The sequence below is a fragment of the Convolutriloba macropyga genome, chromosome 11 (assembly GCF_964194025.1).
Source record: "Convolutriloba macropyga chromosome 11, txConMacr16.3, whole genome shotgun sequence".
Taxonomy (NCBI): Eukaryota; Metazoa; Xenacoelomorpha; order Acoela; family Convolutidae; genus Convolutriloba; species Convolutriloba macropyga.
The window spans coordinates 56,756,693-56,779,388 of NC_134478.1; the positions used below are offsets into that span (position 1 = coordinate 56,756,693).

Sequence of the window (22,696 nt, forward strand, 5' to 3'; positions counted from 1 at the left end):
CGGGGGGAGGGGGGCACAAACGGAAAAAAATCGAATTTTGTTTAAATTCCATCGAGCGATAATTGAAGCAATTATTGTAGTCTCCCTGAGGTGAGCTGTGTTTGGGTGCTTCGTTTTTTTTACTAATCAAAGAGTTTAATCGACAATTTTGTTGCGGAGTTTATTTGAAACACGAAATACAGCTCGTGAACATTAATCGTTTTGGTGAAAAGCGCTTTAACAACTGGCATCGAAGCTCTCTGCGCGAAAAGAGGATAGCTACACTGACATCAGGTCATATCACAGGAAAAAATTCAGCTTCGCACTCCCAAGGAGCTCCATCCTCTGCATTCGCGGCTCAAGGACACTTAGGCAGCGCGAAATTGTTGATGCTTCAATAGGAGTTTCGTTGAAGAAGGGATGTTGTTAATTTGACTAATCTACATTCGCCATAAGTGTATTGTGTTCTAGTGCTGTCTGTCTTTTGTTTTACCCTTTTCTCAGCTGATGTTTGTATACGATTTTCATTTTATTGATAGATTTGAACAATACGAATTGCTTTACGAAGACGGAAATAGGGAGAGTTTCCGTTGACGCCGCATTTTTGAGAGATAGAGTGACTGCGAGAAGTTTGAGAAATTTTCTCTAAGCAAGAGATTTGTTTCTCGCGCGGCCTTTTCAAAGCACTTTTTCAGCTCGTTTCCTTTAGCGAAACTGAACCACTTCGTAGCATTATAGATTTTCAAGTGGTTATTATAGGCTTTTGGACTGTGGGTAGTTATCGGCGTTTTCTGACAATTTTCCTGGGATTTTGACGCCTCTTATCATTTTTAGGAAATTCGACAGTTTTCTGAGGTGGAGCGGGACTGAGTGACAAGGGTATTTCTTCCATGTTTTTTTTTACATATTTTTCTCCTTGCTTTTGTGGCCTGTTTGAACTTCAAGTTGTACAAGTCATTTGAATGCCCAAGATTTCCCTCAATTTCACTTCACGCGAAGTTAAATTGAATTTTAAAAGCATAACAAGAAGTAACACAATTCCTGTAATGAAGTTTCGGGCATCTTTTCCGTTTTTTTGCCAAATTTTTGCAAATCATTTGAACACAGATTTCAGATTTGAGAGACATTTCATTTGCTTGAAAATATACCTGTTTTTGTTTCGATCTTTTCAACAATTCATTAGTCTATCCTGGTTTGATCCGCCATGTTCCTCATCACGTGACAACAAATGGGGATCTATTCTCGCTTACTCTCAAGCTTAGTGGACATATAAGAATGGACATATTTTAATGGAGGACATATAGTGGACATTTAAGAATGGCCTAAAGAATGGAAAACGTCATATATCACACCACTTTACAAAAATGGTTCAACAAGTGAAGTTAAAAACTATCGTCTTATCAGCTTGCTTCCAAAGCTTTCTATTGTTTTTGAAAAAATGTTCAATTTTTTGTATCCACTAGTTAGGCCACTACAAACGCTCAGCACGCTTTTATGAAGAGACGCAGCACAACTACTCAACTTATTTCATATATTGAGGTTCTTTACAACAATCCTGACAAAAATTTGGCTTGTGCTACCGTCTATTTTGATATCAGAAAGGCTTTTGATTCCGTTCCGCATCATAGGTTACTAACAAAACTGGCAGCATTTGGGCTTGACGAAGCTTTTCTTCATCTTTTTTTCGGATTATCTTGAAGATTGACACCAAATTGTCCGTATAGGATCTTGTTTTTCTAGGCCCTCCGTTGTAACATCTGGTGTCCCACAAGGAAGTGTCCTTGGATCACTTCTGTTTATCTTGTACATGAACGATCTTGTTGACTATGTGCAAACTCCCATGTTTACTGGCACGCCGGCGACCTAAATCTGCTATGCGTTGATTGTTTCGACGGTCTGCAATGTGACATCAATGTTATTGATGAATGGTCGAGTAAAAATCAACTGGAATTTCTTCCAGAAAAGTAAAGCGATGAACTTTAAATGCAGCCAGTCTCCCTTATTTCTAGGAGAAGCGGAATTTCTTTTCACTAGAGAGATTATGGATTTGCGAATGCTAGTTACTAAAGATCTCTGTTGGACAACGCATGTTAAGACGAAACATGCGAAATGTAATAAAACTTAATTTTTTGAAAAGCATACCGTTTCAAGTTTCTATTCTCCGCAAGAAAATGTACCAAACGATGATTTTTTCTGCCTTACTTTACTGCTCCCAAACTTGGTGTTTTACAACTGGTATTTTGAAAGTGTTAGAAAAGTTTCAGCGCAAAGTGTTGCGCTGGGTTATTAGGTCTGAGGATTACAACGAGACACTTTCAAAACTAAATTTGTATCCAATTTCTATCAATTCGCGCGAGCTGACCTTATTCTACTATGGAAAACTTGGCATGGAACAATGGAGAGTGACATCAAGCTACATGTCAATAGAACGACACTCAGTTCCCGAGGATTGGTCAAAACATTTTTTGAACAACCGTTGAACAAAAGTCCAAAACTGACAACTGTTTTCTTAGTCGAACTATCCACGCCGCCAATTATTAAATTTCTATCAACATCATTGACTTTTGGTCATCTTTCAATATTTTTTGTAAGAATTTAGATATTTTTCTTATAGCCAAAACTCTTTCTTTTAACTACTATCGGCCATGTACATATTGTCTTAAATGTCGCTGTGTGGACTGCAGATCTTAATTTGCTACTTTGCTTTGTTAATTTGTACTGTCATGTCTTTCTTTTACTATATATTCCTCTTGTTGGAATTTAAGTCTTTTACTACTACTACTACTAACCTTTACGCCCCAAGGTGTACGTGCTATTTTTTACATAGTAATATGCTATATCAATACAATTTTTTTGGAGGGGGGCATTAAAAACAGGGGGGACCGAAACAGAAGAGATCCCAAATGTCCCCGTTGAAGAAATTTTTGATGCTCTGAGTCAATGGAATTCTTTGTCTAAGTGGAAAATATCAGAGTACACCTCTTCTGATTGTACTCCCAATACGTTATGCACCCCCAGTTACAGAGCTTGTGTCATTACATAGTAAATCTTCATGTAAAAATGGCACGTTTGCTTGTGTGTGCAATTGATATGCATGCATTAACCGGGGGGGGGGGGGGCACAAACGGAAAATATCCAATTTTGTTTAAATTCCATCGAGCGATCTTTGAAGCAATTATTGTAGTCTCCCTGAGGTGAGCTGTGTTTGGGTGCTTCGTTTTTTTTTTACTAATCAAAGAGTCTAATCGACAATTTTGTTGCGGAGTTTATTTGAAACACGAATTACAGCTCGTGAACATTAATCGTGTTGGTGAAAAGCGCTTAAACAACTGGCATCGAAGCTCTCTGCGCGAAAAGAGGATTGCTACACTGACATCAGGTCATATCACAGGACAAAATTCAGCTTCACACTCCCAAGAAGCTCCATCCTCTGCATTCGCGGCTCAAGGACACTTAGGCAGCGCGAAATTGTTGAAGATTCAATGGGAGTTTCGTTGAAGAAGGGAGGCTGTTAGTTTGACTAATCTACATTCGCCATAAGTTGTGTTCTAGTGCTGTCTGTCTTTTGTTTTACCCTTTTCTCAGCTGATGTGAACCGGGACTGAGTGACAAGAGTATTTCTTCCATGTTTTTTATACATATTTTTCTCCTTCTTGCTTTTGAGGCCTGTTTGAACTTCAAGTTGTACAAGTCATTTGAATGCCCAAGATTTCCTTCAATTTCTATTGGAATCGGCCACGAATTTTTCCTCTGTTGAAAACACTTGAAATGTTTCGTCATTTTTTAGTCTGTTCTTCCTTCATCGAGCGGTTTCTTAAATGTTTTGGCCTGTCTTTTTGATTATTTTGTAGATAACATTTGGTCAGCGAAACGGAGGTGTGACCGAAATACGTGTGGATATTTGGCATACTATTTTCTCATCTGAATTTTTTTAAGTAGATTTCTCATCTGAATTTTTTCATCTGACTTTCTCATCTGAAATTTTCTCTTCTGATTTTCCCGGACAAACATGTTAGATCCAGAAAAGATCAAAAATTGGATTCTCTGCTCAAATGAAAGCTAAAGAGTTCGATTGACCAACCTTAAATTTCTACCCCCGTGTCTTTACGCTGAACTACACGACCTACTTTATCTCTTGGCAATCATGGGGAGTATGACACTAGATATCCACGAAAAGCTCCCTGAAGCCACCCGACAAGATACAAGAGGCAAATTCAAAACTACGAAAAGCCTTTTTCAAAAAACCGACAACAACTTTTTCCGTAGATCTAGCAAACGTTGCCGTGGATTTACTACTACAAATTCTTCGAAAAATCCTTCACCGAAAACAATAAATGCACATGGAGAATACTCTGCAGAGGTGGAAATTGCAATCCCCTGAACACAATTAAACTGAACCCTATGAACTGACTTTGAAACACTTTGAAATGCTCTAAAGCCTGATATACTACTACTACTACTACTACTACTACTACTACTACTACTACTACTAGTAGTAGTAGTAGAATGAAAAAAAAATTGCTTGCTCGATGGTGCTTTTTGTGGCAATTTTGCTTCTGTTTTAGTGATTGAGTTTTTCTGGTTGGGGTTTCCAAATCAATTCATGACCAAATCTCAGTCTAGTCTTTTTGTTTTTTACTGAAAACTCTTTGAATTGTAGTTCAGGACTTGTCTTTCTGTTTTTATATTCTGTAGAGGTTTGTGTTAGTTTCTCAGCCCCATTGAGACCTTGTCACATAATGCAGCCGCGTTTTCTATTTTTCTACAGCTCTGTTGACCTTTAGCTAAACCTCCCTAAACCCCAGGGATTCGCCCGATGTTAGTCAGGCTTTGTTACGTTTTTGTTTCAGGAGCAAAAACAGAGTAATATGAAAGAAGAGATTGAAAAACACGACGAAGACACACCCGATACTCTCGTGAAAGCTGAAAGGCCGAGTTTAGATACTGATATCGATCGAATCAATTTACTTCAGCCACCAACAACTGCAAAGAAAAGACCAATAAGGTCTTCAACGAGAGGAATATTCAAGAAGAAAGCATTACCCAAGCGACCTCTTTTCAACAATTCAATGAGAAAGGTGAAAAGAGAGGTCAACATCTTTGCGACTCCGAAGGGCAGTACGTGTTTGACGGTCAAATTTCCACCTCTTGTTAACGCGAGGAAATCAGTGTTGAAACAGCGCGTTGATGAGTTATTTGTCGATTTCGAAAGCGAATTTTAGCAATTTATTCTGATGGGTTTATGGATGATAATTTTACTATTTGAAAGGGAGGGGCTAATATCGAAGCCGCTCAAGTTTGATTAGCCGTAATTTTATCAGAGCAAACAACAAACTCGATCAGTACTATGTTTAACAGAATATTTAGAATAAGTGACTTTTTGTCATTATATGGTTGAAAATATTGTTTAACTAAGTTCAATATCAGCAGTGATTTTTGCGCATTTATTTGTGTTTTGATTGTTGTGACGTTTGTTTTCTTATTTCATTAGCTGTGTTGATTTTTTTCCAAATAAGTAAAGGTGCACAATCTGATTTGTTTTGATTTGAATCTGTCAACTCTAAGCGTAGTTCTAAGTATGAGGATTGAATGGTTCCTTGATTATTGCAGAGCAAAGAAGGAATATTATACGAAAGAAATTCTTAATATGAGGAATCTCTAGTTTGATGTATTAACAAGTGTGTCTGAAATTGATTGAAAGTAACAGTGTGATTTTGTTGACCATTTGATATTTGACCTGCAGAACAATTGGGGACATGAAAATCTAAATGCTGCTTGAGAAACATATAATTATTGTCTAATAGCCGCGAAGCGATGGCGGCTATTATTGGGGACAGCGTGTCTTTTTTTTACAATTCAAAGAACTTGAATTGTATTGGGGCGCTGTGTTTTAAGATGTTTGTTTTCACACTTTTTTCAATGACTTTGATCTTCGGGTAAAAACGGGATAAAAAGGTAAAGCCCAGCGGGCATTAAGTTTCATTAGAGGCCCAAAGTAGGCTTTAGTAGTCCTTCAAGTGCGTAGAGTGGTGCTGAGATGGCCTTAATTTAAGGTTGAAAGGTCATTTTTAAGAGTTTTTGGGCTCAAAATGGTGCCATTTTTCATGTCTTTTTTGGGTGATTTTTTGTTTTTTGTTTGATTAGTCTTATGTTGAAGTTTTTAAAAGTTGATGAAGGTCTTTTGCGAGACAAATTTAATTGTTATGACCATTTTATGAGCTATAAGTTTTGGTACTACAAAAACGCAAAATCATAATAATTTTTCAATTTTTTTTCAAGTTTTTTTGAAAACTTTTGGCATTTTTTGAGTTTTTCAAGCCTCAGGGGCCAGAGAATCTTCTTTACGGTTTTATCATAGGGCACGGAAAACTTTCTGGTAACAATGAAATGTTTCTCAACATTTTAATGTCTCGAATTAAGTATTATTTTGATAAATTCTAAAAATTTTTTAAGTTTTCCAAAATTTTTTGTCCTTTTTCGATATTTGTTCATTATCAAGTGCCAGAAAACCTATTCCACGGTCTGATAAAAAGCTATTGCCTGGTTGTTATTGTCAATGGAATTGTTTTGAACAATTTAACATCTCGAATTCTAGAATTTTTTTGATAAAATTTGCATTTTTTGAAAACTTCAAGTCTTGTATTCAGTTTTTCATGCCTCCGTAGGCAGGTAACCTCCTGCAGGGTTTGATAGTATGTTTTTAGGGGTGCTAGGGGCAATAGAATGGTTCTAACATTTTAACAAAGCGGATTTCAATTTTTTGAAAACTGAATATCTTTAAAATTATTGCCTATCGATCATTATCAGCTATTTTTTAAGGCTTGGAAATGGTTACTGGATGGCCTATAGAGACATAGAAACGATTCTGAAGATAATAATATCACAATTTTCACCAACATTTTATTAAATTTTGCTATTGATTTCCTTTTTAAAAAGTTTTTGTCATTTTCTTAGTTAATCGATCTTCAAGGGCCAGTGAATTTTTTTCAGGTCTTGCAGATATAATCCTGGATCGACTTCAGAGCTAAGAATTGGTTTATAACGTATTTTTTAAATAGCTATATTTGAAGGGATCGAATTTTGCCTTTGGGGTGAAAGCTGAGAGTTTTAGCAATGAGTATATTCTTGTTTAGTTTGTTTGATTGATTTAGTTTCTGAACTTTTTGAGATGATCTTGTTTGTTTTGGCTGGCATTTTTCAATTAATCTGCTGGTCAAGTAGAGTACTTCTAACTTTTTCATTCAATTCTTTGGATTGTGTTTCAGGACTTATCCTGCTATGTTTTTTAATTCGTTTTCTCCATCGATGATTCTTACGACCTGATTTCTTGGAATTGATTTTTTTCAATGACTTCTACTGCTTTGCAGTTTAAATTTGCGTGCGTATCGTCATTTCTGCTTTTAGGTCAATTGCATGACTTACCTCACTCAAAAATTTGACTTCTGAACTCACTTACGGAATTTTAAATTTTTTGAACATTTACAAGTTGAAGATCAATAGTGCGCACCTAAATTGTGCCAAACTTATATGCCCTAATTCTTGAGTGTTAGCCCCGAGTTTTTGATTTTTAATACCAATTTTGAAAAAAACTAAGGGTTTTTTCTTTATAGACCGTATGTGTCATAAAATTGACAGTCCGAATCTAACCCAAAAAGTCTTGTGGACTATTAAAGGACTAGGTCGACCTGTCTTATCTGATTTCTTTAGTTGTTTCAATTCAGGGAATGCTACAAGCGTCTATCGCGGCTTTTTTCAGGCAATCTGCCGCTTATGTTAAATGGATAGTAGACAATTATGTATTCGACATATTCCTTGATTTTTTATTTTAAGCGCCGGAGCAATATTCAAAACTGCTTCAACGTGGCTGGAAGAATAGCCGAACAGACATCGTTGTCATCGTACCTAGAATTCCCAATTTGCGAAAGTTAAGTGGTCGCACATTTTTTTTTGGAAAAAATGAGAGAATGTACGCTAGCTCACACTGTTTTGTTCTGATACTTTGACTTTTTTGAGGGACTAACATATGTCCATCAAGTTAAAGCTGTCTGTCTGGAGTTTCACTACAAAGAAAAAAACTGTTTTTTGGGAAAAGTTTTGACCACATTATATCAAAAATTGGGCAAATTTGTCAAAAATTAGTTTTATTCTCGAAGCCATAATTATGGTTTTTTCAAAGAATTCATTTTTTTTTAAATTTCAAGTTTTTGTTAACTCTCACTCTAGTTTTGTTTTCCCGGAAAAAGAATCAGCAGCAATTTTTCTGACCTAGGCCGGCCAGTGCTTTTTTATACAAGGTGAATAATAGGTGAATAATTATACTGTGATTAATAAGGTGAATTCATAAATCAGGATAGGATTCTTTGACAAACTAGTTCTATCTTTTCAGATTCTGATTTTTTGACGGGTTGGAACATTGTGCCAACGCACAGTACCGATCCCCCCTTGTCTTTATATGATGCAACAATAATAATCAGCAATTTTATGCGGCAATATAAAACATCCAGTGTTTTTTTCATTTTCAGATTAGAAATGAAGCGACGGGGATTGGCTGCGAACGAGAACACGAAAAGCACGAGTGGTAGTCAACTTCAAGTGCAAACAAGAAGCAGGTCCAATAACTCCACCAGCAATTTGAAAGTCACAGCCATTCGAACTAGAAACAACAATGCTGTAAACGTCGCAGCCGGGAAGGAGAATCAAAGGGTTGTTCACACGGGTGACGAAGATTTGGAAGATAAGGAAAATGCAGTTCCGAAAGCTAACGTTGTGAATGGGAATAAGGGAAAAACTGGACAAAGAAGTCGACCAGCGGTGAGTTGCTGAATTTTATTATTGGAGCGATAATAGATAGCGAAGTTTTCACTGCCAATTTGTTTTATAGCTACCAAATTCTTCCGCTCAGAGTAAACATACGCTAATCGGGTATTTATTCAGATTGTTGATGTGTCATTTGTAATCATTTTCTCAGTTCATTTTTGGGTTTTGGTAGTGAGTTTTGGGTGGCGATGTTAATCTTAACCTGATCAGCAAAAGAGCCGAAAAAGCGAGTAGTTCCTCACTACACAAAGGAAATTCATGTACAACCATCAACAATCAATTTTATTACAGCAGCAGCTTGAAGAGTTTTTGAGTTTGAGTTTGAATTTGGGACATTGGTTCTAAACTGTACACAGTTACTGGGGTACGAAGCCATTTTAAACACCGTGGAGGGTTTTTACTGGCTTTTCCTGATTGCGATTACTTGTCGTTGATTACTTCTGGCTAGCCGTGTTTGCAGTTGTTATTGAACATTGTTGGGCATAAAGGTAAGTTTTGTCAGGGATAGGGAAGAAAGAAAGAAAAGTAGGTAAAAGAGGAAAGAAAAAAAAGAAGAAGCGAGTAGTTCCTCGGCGTGAAATTTCCCACGTTGTGAGTTCCCATTGAAAGAAATTTTTGATTTTTCAACTTTGGTGAATTTTTTCAACTTTGTGTGATGTGGAAATTTGGTGAACACCGATGATAACACTTAGAAGCTGTACTTCAAAATCTATATACTGCTAAGTCAGGTGTTCTTCATTTGTGAATGAATTATAAAAAGATTGAATTATAAAATTTTGTGAGCTATATGGCAATAATGCAACTTCTAATTGGAATACGCGCAACCTAGTTATTGCTGAATTTTAAGCATTCGATTTTTAATCTTACGTTGGATTTTTTGAGTTCTTAGGTGGCATTAACTTGTGTTAGGATGCTTTTTGAAGACGAAGCATCGAATAGTTTGCGGAATTATTCCGGCTATGCTTTGCTTTCATTGTCTGAAGGTATACATTGTCACGCCGCAAAGCAGGAAAAATGAGATTAATTTATTCTGCTCTTTACAAGTGTAACGCCTTTATTGCGCTAGTTAACAGCGAGTTTTTAATTTAATTGATTCATCAGCTGTTTGAATGGGGCATGGGACATTAGGCGAAAACTTGATTATGCGAAAATTTTTTAACTCAGTTAATTAGACGAATACTAATTAAACACTCAAAGAACAGTACTCCAAAATCCACTCGACGCAATTGCGTTGTCAACTGGCTTTAACATATGTCCTCAGATGAAGTGTTTTTAAATAAAAATACTTGCATCAGGTTTTATAATTTTTAAAATTGGAAGGATTTTGCATCATTTTAGGTTAAGATCATCCCCCTAAATTCCTCCAATTTTTCCGCGGCCAATGGTTGTAAGACATATAGATTAAATTAATAAATAGGTTACCAGCACGTTCTCCATTCTTTACAGCATAACTTTGCCAAAATCTGCTTCAGGGTAGCAACGATGGTGAAAAATGATGCATTTTTTGACCCCCCCCCCCATCTGAGTGAGCATAAATTTTTTTATGACCCCCAGGTGCACGTGCTATTTTCTTACATATTAACGTGCTATATAACAACATATAATTTGTAACTGGGGTCATAAAAAACACTAGGGGGGCGAAACAGAATAGATCCGTTTATATTGCATGTGCTATATTTGGCATGTGCTATATCAACTTACAACAATTGTTAAGGTCACTTGATTCCACTATAGCTTCGAGTAGATTTTGAAGTTACTGTTCTTGAGTGTTTCGCCTAGTTCTGCAAACCTAGTTCAGCATTCGCCTAATTTCCGCAAACCTTAAGCTAAACTTTCACCGCATTTATAATGCAAAAATTGCTTTCGCCTAATCGCTAATTTTTGCCCAATATCTAATCCCCCGTTTTAAATGACATATCTGATTCTTCAAATTACTTTTGTTGCTGATAATTAAGGTCCGTTTCGTATCTTTTTAACGGCATCAAAGGAGTCGTGTGCGATGAATAACACTACTAATAAGACTTAGTGAAAATTAATTGACTCTTTTTTGTAATGACATTTTAATAGTTTGTCTAATATTGCATAAGAGACTTCATCATTTCAATCTTTCATACTGCTTTAAAATGTCGATATGGGACTTCTATTTGGCAATTAAACGGCCTCGTTTTCAAAAAGTAGCTGATATTGTCTCTCTCTCGTAAACCCCCTTAAAAATTGTTCGTCAGTTTCAAATTTGAACCCGTGTAATGACTAATTGCATCCAACTCAATGGAATATGATGATGATGATGGCGAGGGCTTATCCACTCTTTCCAAACCCAAGAGTGGTTGGTGATCGTCAGAAGGCTTGATATAAAAGGTGAGTCTTCATCAACTTTTTGAATTGTTCCAGAGTTTCTGCCATTCGAATGTACACAGGCAAATCATTTCATTCCTTGGCTCCTTGGAAGCTGAAACATCTGCGAGCAGATTCTGAAGTACAATTTGGTAGCCTAAAAAGCCTCTGTCTGGAAGGGCATGCCGAATTCACATTTTTTTCGAAAAGTTCCTGCAAGTAAATAGGAGCGATGGCCCGGTCAACTTTGAACTTAACGCATAATAACTTGAAAATAATCCGTTGTTTAATGGGAAGCCAGTGTAACTTTTTCAGAGCTGAATTCGAAGACGAGAACTTTGATAAACCGAAAACGAACTTTACAGCTGAATTTTGAACTTTTTGAAGTTTTTGAATGAACTGCTTATCCAGTCTAGTATATATAATATTGCAATAATCGAAGTATGGTGAAATGAAGCACGATACCAGTTCTTTGCGTTGTTTAATATCAATGCACTTTTAACAGCATAAAATTTACGCAATTGAATATAACACTGTTGGCAGACTTTGTTGACCTTTTTATCAGTAGTTCAGTTCCAAATAGGACAAGCTTTTCAGGAGGTTTGAAACTGGACTTGCGGTTACTGAGAAATTGATATCAGTTTTATTCTGGTTGTTGACAAGTTTAAACTTTTTCATCATTCCAATGGTACATTGAGGAACATTGTCGATCTCATCTCTTCCTTGTTCATAGTCGAATATCAACTGACAGTTCATCTGCATAAAATTGATATGAAACATTCATTTCATCCAGCAAAGTATACAGCGGTGTCAGAAAAAATGAAAACAACAAAGGGCCCAAAATAGACCCTTGCGGGACACCAGAAGTGCTGATTAAACTTTCCGATAAACAATTGTCGATGAAGACTTGTGAGTTTCTATGTTTCAAATAGCTTTCGAAAAAATTGAGAACTATTCCATCGAAGCCAAACTTGTTTTTGAGGATCATCAATAAAATGTCCAGATTCACTGTATCAAATGCAGAGGTCAAATCAAGCGATATGACGACAGCAGGTTTCTTTTTGTTTAATAGTTCAGACACTTTTTCCAGGCAATATAAAATACTTGATTCCGTTGAATGATTCCGGCGATAGGCTGACTGGAAACGCGGCCATAACCCATTCTTATTGAAGTATAATTTCATCTGAGAGAGTACATGACTTTCAATTACTTTAGAAAGTAGTAGTGTGTTAGTAACCGGTCGGTAGTTTCCAAGATCGTTCTCATCATCTTTCTTGTGTAAAGGGACTATAACTCCCTGCTTCAAGGAACTCGGGAAAACCCCGTGGGATAGTACACAGTTAAAAAGCTCCGTGAAGGTATCAGAGAAACGATTTATTGAAAATTTCAAAAGGACTGCTGGTAAGACATCATGTGGCGCTGTAGAATTCGATACACGATTAAGGCTTCTTTCAACTTCCAGTTGACTTAGTAACAAAAATTCAGACCAATGGTGCTGACATGTAGGTTCAAAAAATGGGATGGAGTTGTCAAAACGCTGAATAAGACGCGTAACCTTCTGCTGTATAAATTCATTGAAGTCCCGGGATAAAACTATGGGATTCTGGTCATTGGGGAGTTTGTTGATTTTTCTTCTGAACATTTCATCGAAGTGAGGTATCTCAATTTGTTGGATTCATTTTGGAGACGTTGTGAAAGAAACCCATCTCGTTTTTCCTTTAGAAGATCTCTGTAAAAATACAGGTGAGACTCAAGACGAACTTCATTCCCAGTTGATGGATATTTTTTCAAGGTTCTGTCCAACTTTCTTTTTCGGCGCTTGGCTTTGACACAATCAGAATCAAAATAGCGAGGGCGATCGGAGTTCACTGGAAAACGTTTAAAAGGATCAATTTGATCCCCAGCGGTGGCGAGCGTAGTGTGAACAACATCAAATACTCCATCGATATTTTCTGCAGAGTTATTACCATTAATTCCAGAGAGGGCACTATGAAACATTATTAAAAATCTCAGCGTATTCATAATCGTTGACAGATTTCCAAGGATAACCCATCCTGTTCTTTGTCTCTTTCACAGGTCGTTCAATTTCAAAGTCGAATAATAGAGCAAAGTGATCCGAGGGCAGGCTTTTGTCAAGAACTATGTCAACTGAAATTTCTCTGTTCGTTATAACTAGATCCAGTATGTTGCCATTTACTGACGTTGCTTCGCTAGGACCGCAGAATAAACCAAATTCTTCAAGGAGAGAGTTGAATTTCAGCTGAATTGAACCGTTCTTGTCCAACGGGATATTGAAGTCACCTAAGATAAAACAATTAAAATATTGAGGTAGATACTTGGAAACTTGGTAGGAAAACTGTTCGAAAAAAGAAGTTATTGATCCAGGAGGAGGTCGATAAACAATGATAAGAAACGTTTTTCGATAGAACGTTATTCCAAGAGATAGAAATTCGAAATGCGGAGAAAATGACGAATTATTAACTTTCGCTTTGAATTTGTTTTTCAGGAAAAGAGTAATTCCACCACCACGTGAGTTTGTACGAAAGACGTGAAACAAAGAATATTTACGGCCAGCTATCAAATCAAAACAGTGCTTCGTTGTTTCTGATATGCAGGTTTCAGTGATAGCCAAGAACGCAAATTTATTCAGCATCAAATATTGGCGTAAAAGCTCAAACTTGTTGCATTTGGACCTGGCATTCCAATGAAAGCCCTTGACCGAGTATCTATTTAGTCAATTTGTAGTTACTTGCTGCTCAGAATTCACATTCTTCAACCAGACTCTTGCCTAATCGTTCAGGAAATACCTGCGCAAGATTATATTCTCCGGCCAAGTGTCACTACACTCCACAAGCTCCGTTTTATCATCAGGGAAAATAATGTGAAAAGACTTCACTTGTTGGTTCCGACTCGGCAGTTCTCTGCAAGCTAATGGAATATCAAAGCAACAAAGATTTTGAGTGTATCAGTGCCGAGAACATTTGGCATCAGAGCTCAAAAATATGCTTAAAGCAAGCAGTTATTCGATGCTCATTTAAGAAATGTATTTTAGAGTCCCCGCTTGTTTTGTTCCCTTGCTTTTTGCTCTCGAATAAAGTAACAATTATTTGGGCGCTGTTGATTTACTTTTGATGACAATTTTGCGTGTGATCGATACTGATTTGATTTTTGTGTTTTTCACGCTTGACCTAAGGCCTGAAGCGTGAGATAACATAAAAAATCAAATCAGTACCAATCACAAGCAAAATTTTTATCAAGTAAATCAACAGCGCCCAAATAATGACTACTTTCTTCGAGAGCAAAAAACAAGGAAACGAAACAAGCAGGGACTCTAAATTCATTTCTTATATTAGCTTTGATTCAAAAACTGCTTCACTTAAAAATATTTTGAGCTCTGATGCCTGGACTTTGATACGTTTTTATTTGAAAAATTAGTTGTTTGTGTCATATTTCATTTAGGTGGATGCAATTAGTCATTGGAAAATATTATATGCCGGCCATTTTGTGATGCCGGCCATAATATGTGATGCCGGCCATTTTTTTGTTGACCAATCCATTAATACATACCAAGTAAGGTAGCTAACTACAGAAAGTTGAATCAAAGTGCGCCAAAAGCAATTTTAGTTTCTAAATTCAGCTTAATGGTATCAAAAAACTTCAGTTGTTACTTTCTTTTCACCACAATTTGGCAACATAAGAATATGAACCAGCGCAGTGAGCCGAGCCTGAAGGGTGACAGGACAGGGGATCGAAAGCCGAAAAAGTGTGGCTGTAGATCGGAAATACATTTTGTTCTTATTGGCTGTAATTAAGCGCTATTTGCAAGCTTACACTTGAGACTAGTCATTTGGCCTTGCCTCCCGAGTCATGCCTCAGTGGCCCATGGAACATGAAATGAATCTTTCGCAACCAAACATATTTTAACGTTCGAACATATTTGCCTCCCTAGTCATGCCTCAGTGGCCCATCGAACTTGAAATGAATTATTCGCAACCAAACATATTTTAACGGTCGAACATATTTGCCTCCCGACTCAGCGGCCCATCGAACTTGAAATGAATCTTTCGCAACCAAACATATTTTAACGGTCGAACATATTTGCCTCCCGAGTCCTGTCTCAGCGGACCATCGAACTTGAAATGAATCTTTCGCAACCAAACATATTTTAACGGTCGAACATATTTGCCTCCCGAGTCCTGTCTCAGCGGCCCATGGAACTTGAAATGAATCTATCGCAACCAAACATATTTTAACGGCCGAATAGTCGCTGATTGGCCAATGCGCAACTTAAATAATCTAATTTTCATTATACTGTCCCAGTTTTCTCTTTTGATCTGTTGTCCTAGCGTAAGCCCAATGAGACCTCTGAGATCAGTTCGTCCTGAATATGTTGTTTATCGGTATGCTGTGTTAATGGAAAGTAGAATGAGCCTATTCTGGTTTTCTTGGTCATCGAACTACTTCGAAGCAATTTGTTTGTTTTTCAGAAGTCGAAACAGCCACTTCAGAAATTGGGGTTGAAGAATCAGAAAGTGCCGAATGAAGAACTGAAGAAATCGCTCAATGAAGGACAGTCAACAACTGCTGCTGCTCCTATTAAGAAGGAACCGCTTGGTTCAACTACAACAGTAGATGGCAATGTTGTACAGAAACCTGTTCCGACCCAGACCAGAAAGAGGACCCGCAGTTGCTCGGCTAGGAAAGCGGCAGTTCCTCCATCGAAGCGAGCCAGCACTCTTTCGGTAAGTTTTACAGTGATTAGTTTCACGGGTAAGTAGTATAAGTAAATGACTAGTAGCACACCACGGGGGGGGGGGGGGGGGGGGGGGGGGGTCACGCACGGTAAAAAAACGACCCCCTCTAAATCTCTACATTTCGCCAATAAATTTCTTCAGAAAAGCCCTTGGGCGCGATGGGACAATATATGAAGACAAAATCAGAACATGAGTTTGGAAAAATTGTCTAGCAAGATCATTTTTCAAATTACAGTTCCAGAAAACAGACGTTAAGTAAAAATCGATAAAACTGTTTCAATGAGTACCCGAGTTACGAGAGACGAAATTGATGGGGGTATTACAAACTTGATTTTTGATGATGGAAACCGAGAGAGACCTCCATGGCGTTGCTGTTCCAATACCGTAGTCCCTCGATCAGAGATTATATTTTTCGTTCAAGTGAGTATTATCGTGCTCATGATTAGTCTCTGTTTTGCCATGCTATTCTTGATATCGGAGAGTTGCGAAGAGAAATCAATTTGGATTGCACTGCTTTCGAGTCTAGTTGGTTATATCTTACCAAATCCTAAATTATGAATAAATTCATTCTCACAAACGATAGGATCTTCATGGCGGTTGTAGGCCCAAGTGGTTCTGGGAAAACTGACCTCATATTCAGCATGCTGCAAGGTAGGTCCTTCTACCCAGCATTTCCCAAAATTTATTACTTCTATAAAGAGTTCCAGGACATATTTACAGCTATGCAACAAAAAATACCGCACATTGAGTTCATCAAGTATTCCGGATTGGATATAACGAAAAAGCTTTCGGACTGTCTGCTCGTTTATGATGACTCATGCGAGGAAATCTTTAACGACAAAGAGTTTGTGAAGATAGCAACGTCAGGAAGACACAGAAAACTTCATGTGATCTACGTCAAACACAACTTATTCCAACAGAGTAAATGGTCGCGGACAATTGATCTAAACACAACTCATATAGTTTTATTCAAATCATTGCGTGACATTCAACAAATAGAATACCTCGGAAAACAGTTAAACTGTCTCCAATTACTCAAGGACGCATACAAATTAGCAACAGCTCAACCCTATGGACATTTGATCATTGACCTGGATCCTAAAACAAGTCAAGGCTTACGATTTTCTTCTCAACTCAATGGTCCCGAACCATCAGTATTCTATATTCCTTCGGAGGAAGCTGTTATTACACCAATTACGAATGAAAAAGAGACATTTGCTTATGCTGAAGCGTTGGTGCGTTAACAGCAACCCCAAATCGAAAAGCAAGAGAATTTTTCTAGCCCAAGATATTGAATTCATTTGGTTCCTAAGCGATTGTGTAATGAACGTGCTCTCTGGTGTTGTCCCAATCAACAAGAAAGAACTACAACAATTTGAACCTCAACTACGACAACTTTCTGAAAAATATTTTAGTGCTCTAGGAAGAAGTAAATTATTCCAGACAACGAGAGGGCATTCTCTGATTCAACTAATTGCCAGACCTTGTCTAGAATATCTACAGAAAAATGCCAACTGAGGAATTTGTGCTCATTCCTCGCAACATGTTTACAACTGAACAACCCCAAGTTTCGCAAATATTAAACAATCCATTAACAAAAAACATGTCGAAACAACTATCGCTTCTACAGAGAACTTCGAAACAAGAGCCACCAGAAGCGGTCATACAGCAGAACACAGAGCAACAGACAGATGACGTCATGGTTTCGGATGACGAAGAAAAGCAACAAAGTATCCCAGACAACACTAAACGGAAAGAGTTTGATGAAGTCAGTCAGAGTGTGATCGATGATATAGATTTTCTCGATAAAGACAAATTTGGAAAAGCAAAAATAATTTTGAAGAAAATAAACGGATCACGCAACATTTCACTGGACTTTGAAGGTAAAATCCTGATTAATGGAAGGAACACCGACATTCCAGCATCAACTTTCCTCTACGCATTACAACAAACATCATCAAAACTTTTGCCTGACGATTATCAAGTATTGAATTATTTGAACCTTGCGCCACATCTCACTTGTAATACTTACGCAAAGAAGTTCATAAAAATTCCGAAAGAGCAAAAACTGCGTCAGTTTCCAGATGGAGCAGCCAGTGAAAAGAAACCTGCTATCGAGAGAGCAGAAAAAACAGAGACTGCTAGCTTTGATGAGGAAGGCTTCGCAGACGCAGAAGAAATTAAAACGCCAACAGGCTGGAAAACTCCATTCAGCGGAAATCAAAAAACTAAATAAAGTTTACACGAAAGGAAAAGCAGCATTTGGAAGTGTTGCTAATGTAAAAGAGGAAAGCGGCTTTTCCCACAAAAAAATTGAAAAATTCCTTCAATCCAAGAACTCATACACTAAATATCGTCAATTCCGGAAAAGTTTTCCACGATTGAAGGTAGTTGCTTACAGAATAAACGAAATCTGGTCCATGGATGTAGCCTATATGGACAAAATAGCCAAGCACAACAATGGGGTCAAATACCTATTGATTGCAGTTGACGATTTATCACGCTTTTTACGTGTTCAACCTCTCAGAAAGATGTATTCAAAGGATTGCGTTGAAGCCTTCAAAAAATGATAAAGACGAAACAACCAGAGAAAGTGTGGACAGACAAAGGCACCAAATTCAAGGGCGAGTTCAAAACATTCTGTGAAAACAAAAAGATTCATTTGTATACAACCGAAAACGAAACCAAATCTGCGTTTGCGGAAAGAAATATTCGATCACTTAAAAACATTATATACAGATACTTGGAAGAAAAATGGACTTGGAACTATTTAAAGGAGCTTCCCAATTTCGTAAATATCATTAACAGTAGTGTTAACCGCGTTACAAAGTTAGCCCCAAATAAAGTATTCAAAAAACATGAACCATTTTTAATTTCGATTGCTTTGGACAACAATAAATATAAACCACGATTCGAAGAGGGGGACCTGGTACGAATAGCGAAACCTGACGATACCTTCAGAAAAGGTTATACTCAGAATTATACAGACGAAGTTTTCACAGTACTACGATTGGCTACAACAAGTCCACCTACCTACAATCTGATTGACGCAAACAACGTTAAAATCCTTGGGAAGTTTTACGAACCGGAATTAGTACAAGTTGATGCGTTAAACACTGAAGAGGAGCAATGATTTCCAACAGCAATGAGTTTACAATTGACTTGTTATCAAATGCATCAATGGACGTTTTTGATGGAAATACTATGGCATCATTTGGGAACCAATTATCACAACCGATACATTTACAGGGAGAATGGCAAGTAGCATTGACATCTCTATCTTTTCCATCAAACATCAACAACCTAAACTCTGGAGAAATAGTTGTTTACAAGAATTCAACGACCAATCCAAATGAGTCGATTAATCGATCAGGACAACTCAGAAAAATTCGGACTGGTATTTACAACAGCTGGGAAGATCTAGTTTCGGAGATTGTTCGCATTGCAAAACTAAAACAGTTCGATCGAAAGTTTGACATGATAACGCAAAAGCTCGTGTTAACATTTGGGGAAAATGAAGGATTGTCGTTTCAAGACGATGAAATTCCCAACATTCTTGGTTTCAAGGGGACCCCGGACCCTGCACACAGTTGTTTTGTTCACATTGGTTACAAGACAAACTTCGAAAATGGGGCTCCGAACACTCCTAACAGACATTTTGGTATTTTCCCTGTTGATATAACATGTGGGTCGCAGCTTATTTTTGTGTACCTCGATATTATTGAGTATCAACATGTGGGTGACTCACGTGCACCCATTCTCAAAATCATTGAATCGGAGAGACGTCTGAGAAACGGTAGCCTCAACACAGTAGCACCTATTCACCATAAAAACTATACAAACTTGGACTACAAGCGTTTACTTTCAAACAATATCCAGAGCATCAAAGTTGAGCTGAGAAGTGAAACTGGGAAATTGATCCCTTTCACTGGAATTGGTAAAGTTGTTATAAGTCTCAAATTCCAGAGAACAAGCTAACTGATGGAAGCCTATTATAATAATCAAGCATCCAATTCAATGCCCCCATTTCTCAGGACATTATAGACAAAGAGGAAGTGGATTCGGTGAATTAGCTGCTGGCATTGGTCGTGTTGCATTACCCCTAGCCCGACGACTTATTTGGCCAGCAGCAAAACTCGAACCCCAATCTGGATCCTGTACTACGTTACGCATGAACATTTCCTAGCGCAGAGCGTGATGGCCAAATGGTAGGGTTGTGATCTTGTCGTTTAAAATATACCGCTTGTCATCGTATCTCGAGAGTGACTTCTTGTTGCACACAACTGTCATTAATTGGTGTTTGCTCGATGCCATTCTGGTGTTGATAAGTCGAACAGTTTCTCCTCCTGTGAGAACCTGTTTGTATAATTCATGTGTCATCATGCGCCTGGCGTCTTGCGTCACACCTTTCGCTGACTGCTTTGCAAGACCTAAAATAGAAGTTCGTGCATTCTAGTTTTTGTTTTTCACTTTTTCGTTTTTGGAAATTTAATCCTAGGTCTCTTTTTCATACTTTTTATCCGGTTTTTCTTTACTCATTCTGCTTTTTGTTGTTTTCTTGACTTTTTTTAGGTTTTGGAAAAAAAAGTTGACTAACCATCTGCCAGTTTGATGGAATACAGCTTCGGCTTCGACCCCACAAACTCAGAAATCATCTTGCCTCCCATCTCATCTTTAAATTTTAGTGTCACCCTTGCGTTGCTTTGATCGTACATCTCGTGATTAGTTGGAAAGTTTGAGAAATCGAAAAGGTCCTTCACTGTGGTTTTCCGCTTCAAGTCTGCGAAGAAGTCGTTTGAGAAAATTTCATAAACAAACAAGTCCGTGTCCGAGTACAGTAGTTTACAATTGAAGTGTTTCTTCATTGTATTGTAGTGGAAGTCGTACATGAATTTCTTCGAAAGATCTAAGATGCAAGCACCTACGATAGTTGGTTTGTCCCACTCTATTTCAGTCTGATTCAAGCTTATCGTTGCCAAGTTCTCATCAATGATTTTGAACGACTTCATCTGTGGAGCGCTGGTCCATTTCAGTGTCTCTTCTTCACTTCGAGCGAGTTTTACTTTTATGCGATTGCGTTTCCCCTCACACGTTTTCCCAAATGCGCTGTTCACCATTAGTTTATAGAAGTTCTCCTCGAACTTCTTGGCTTGCTTTCGCTTCTGAGTGTTCAACTTGACATATGGCGCTAGCCATTTCGACTGGTTAAAAGCGAGTGATCGATGTAGTTTTTCAACTTTTAATCCCAACTGCACGTAGAGCTTCAATGTTTGATAGTGCAAAATGTAGTTCTTTTTGGGGAACAAGGTCTGGATCAATTTGTTACTCGAAGGCGGCGCATTCATCTGCATATCATTCAAAAGCTCTTCCTGATAGTCACCCAACCAGCATGCGTCAACTTTCTGTTTTGTTGGGGCCAAGGGAAAATCTGAATGAAGATCATGAAGTTCATCTGGGTACGACAAATCCACTTCTAATACGTAGCCAATATCGCTATCGTCAGGTGTCTCCAACACGCTTTGGATGAACGCTTTTTGAATTTCAGGATCCCAGTTTCCGTCAGTGTACTCAAAATTGTTCAATGGCAATGGAAACTTTTCCATTATGCCCCCATACAAATTGTTTGCATCAATCATTACTATGAAGGTTGAGGGTGCTTTGGGGTTGAAATTTGGTAAATATTTGTTGTTCGCAACCGCCAACCGCTTATTGTATATCGAGCTTACGCCACCACGAATCAATCCTTCTACCATATCCAATTGTTCTCTCTCTTTTAGGAGTCTCAAGGGCGCTTTAGATAACTTTAGCATAGCATCACCAGAGAGATTAGAAGCGGTATAATACTGACAACAATCCAGTCCGTATGTTTCGTAACACTTTGCGGAGGCAGAGCATAACTGCAGCTAGGAGAAACACATCAGTTTTGAGATACAAACTATAGTAATCTTCAATTGTTTCTCATTGAAACTTTTCAAAAACTTCTAGCGAATGTTTGTACTCGTCTTCTGTAACGCTCACTCGATACTGTTGGAGACTATTCATCCACTTTTCTCGTGGTGGGAGTGCGGTCTCTTTCAGCTTATTGAAATTATCAATGTAACAATAGGGGAAAAATCCCTTCCGTTTCAACATTTGCACTGAACTTTCTGGCCAATCCTTAAAGTGATATTCTAGCAAAGTAAACTGATCAGAGGGTAAGTTTTGTGCTAGAGAATGTAATGACGAGGCCATGAAACGAAATGAGTCTAGTAGCCTGTTATACTCATACACCGGTTTGATTACTCCATTCTTGTCCTGACGGTTGTAGACTAGAACCCCAATTTCCAGAGCTATATATTTCTCATCTGTATTCGGAACAATTGATACAGTATTCCTCATGTTACTACCCTGGAGAGCAAGAATTACATGGTGAAGATCGTAGTTTGAGAGATTGTGTGCAAATAGCGGAGTATAGTTGAGAAACCTCCTGTTGATGTTACAAGTGTTATGCGCCCATCCGAGGAATTCTCCAGTGAAGTGACAATGATCTAGAACTGTTGGGTTATTGAAATTGTGTTCCAATGGTTCTTCACATATCCAACAATTGGTGGCATCTTCTTTCCCGATGAGAGGCTGGCCAGAGAAATATTTGTGTTGCTGTTTAACACTGTAAACTTGTTTTGCTATGGTTTCCAAAGACTGAACAAATTTTTCCATGACCTTCGGTCCTGTCAAACATTCAAAATGAAACGGTTCAGTTTGGTTTTGAGCCACAAACAACATTGCATAGCTACACGGTTTATGTACTTCTATTGTTCTTGTTTCTGATTGGG

General features: G+C 37.9%; 2 protein-coding genes across 2 annotated transcripts in view; both read left to right on the top strand.

The window, feature by feature from the left end:
* Positions 1 to 5,513, top strand: part of LOC142349478 (uncharacterized) — a 254,211-nt gene extending 248,698 nt beyond the window's left edge. Inside the window, exon 3 of the mRNA XM_075401064.1 lies at positions 4,830 to 5,513. Coding sequence (XP_075257179.1) covers positions 4,830 to 5,201 — 372 coding nt within the window. The 3' untranslated portion in view covers positions 5,202 to 5,513. The remainder of the gene's footprint in view (positions 1 to 4,829) is intronic.
* LOC142349475 (uncharacterized) overlaps positions 1 to 22,696 on the top strand; it is a 477,119-nt gene that overhangs the window by 394,042 nt on the left and 60,381 nt on the right. Inside the window, exons 2-3 of the mRNA XM_075401061.1 lie at positions 8,500 to 8,790; positions 15,618 to 15,872. Coding sequence (XP_075257176.1) covers positions 8,509 to 8,790; positions 15,618 to 15,872 — 537 coding nt within the window. The 5' untranslated portion in view covers positions 8,500 to 8,508. The remainder of the gene's footprint in view (positions 1 to 8,499; positions 8,791 to 15,617; positions 15,873 to 22,696) is intronic.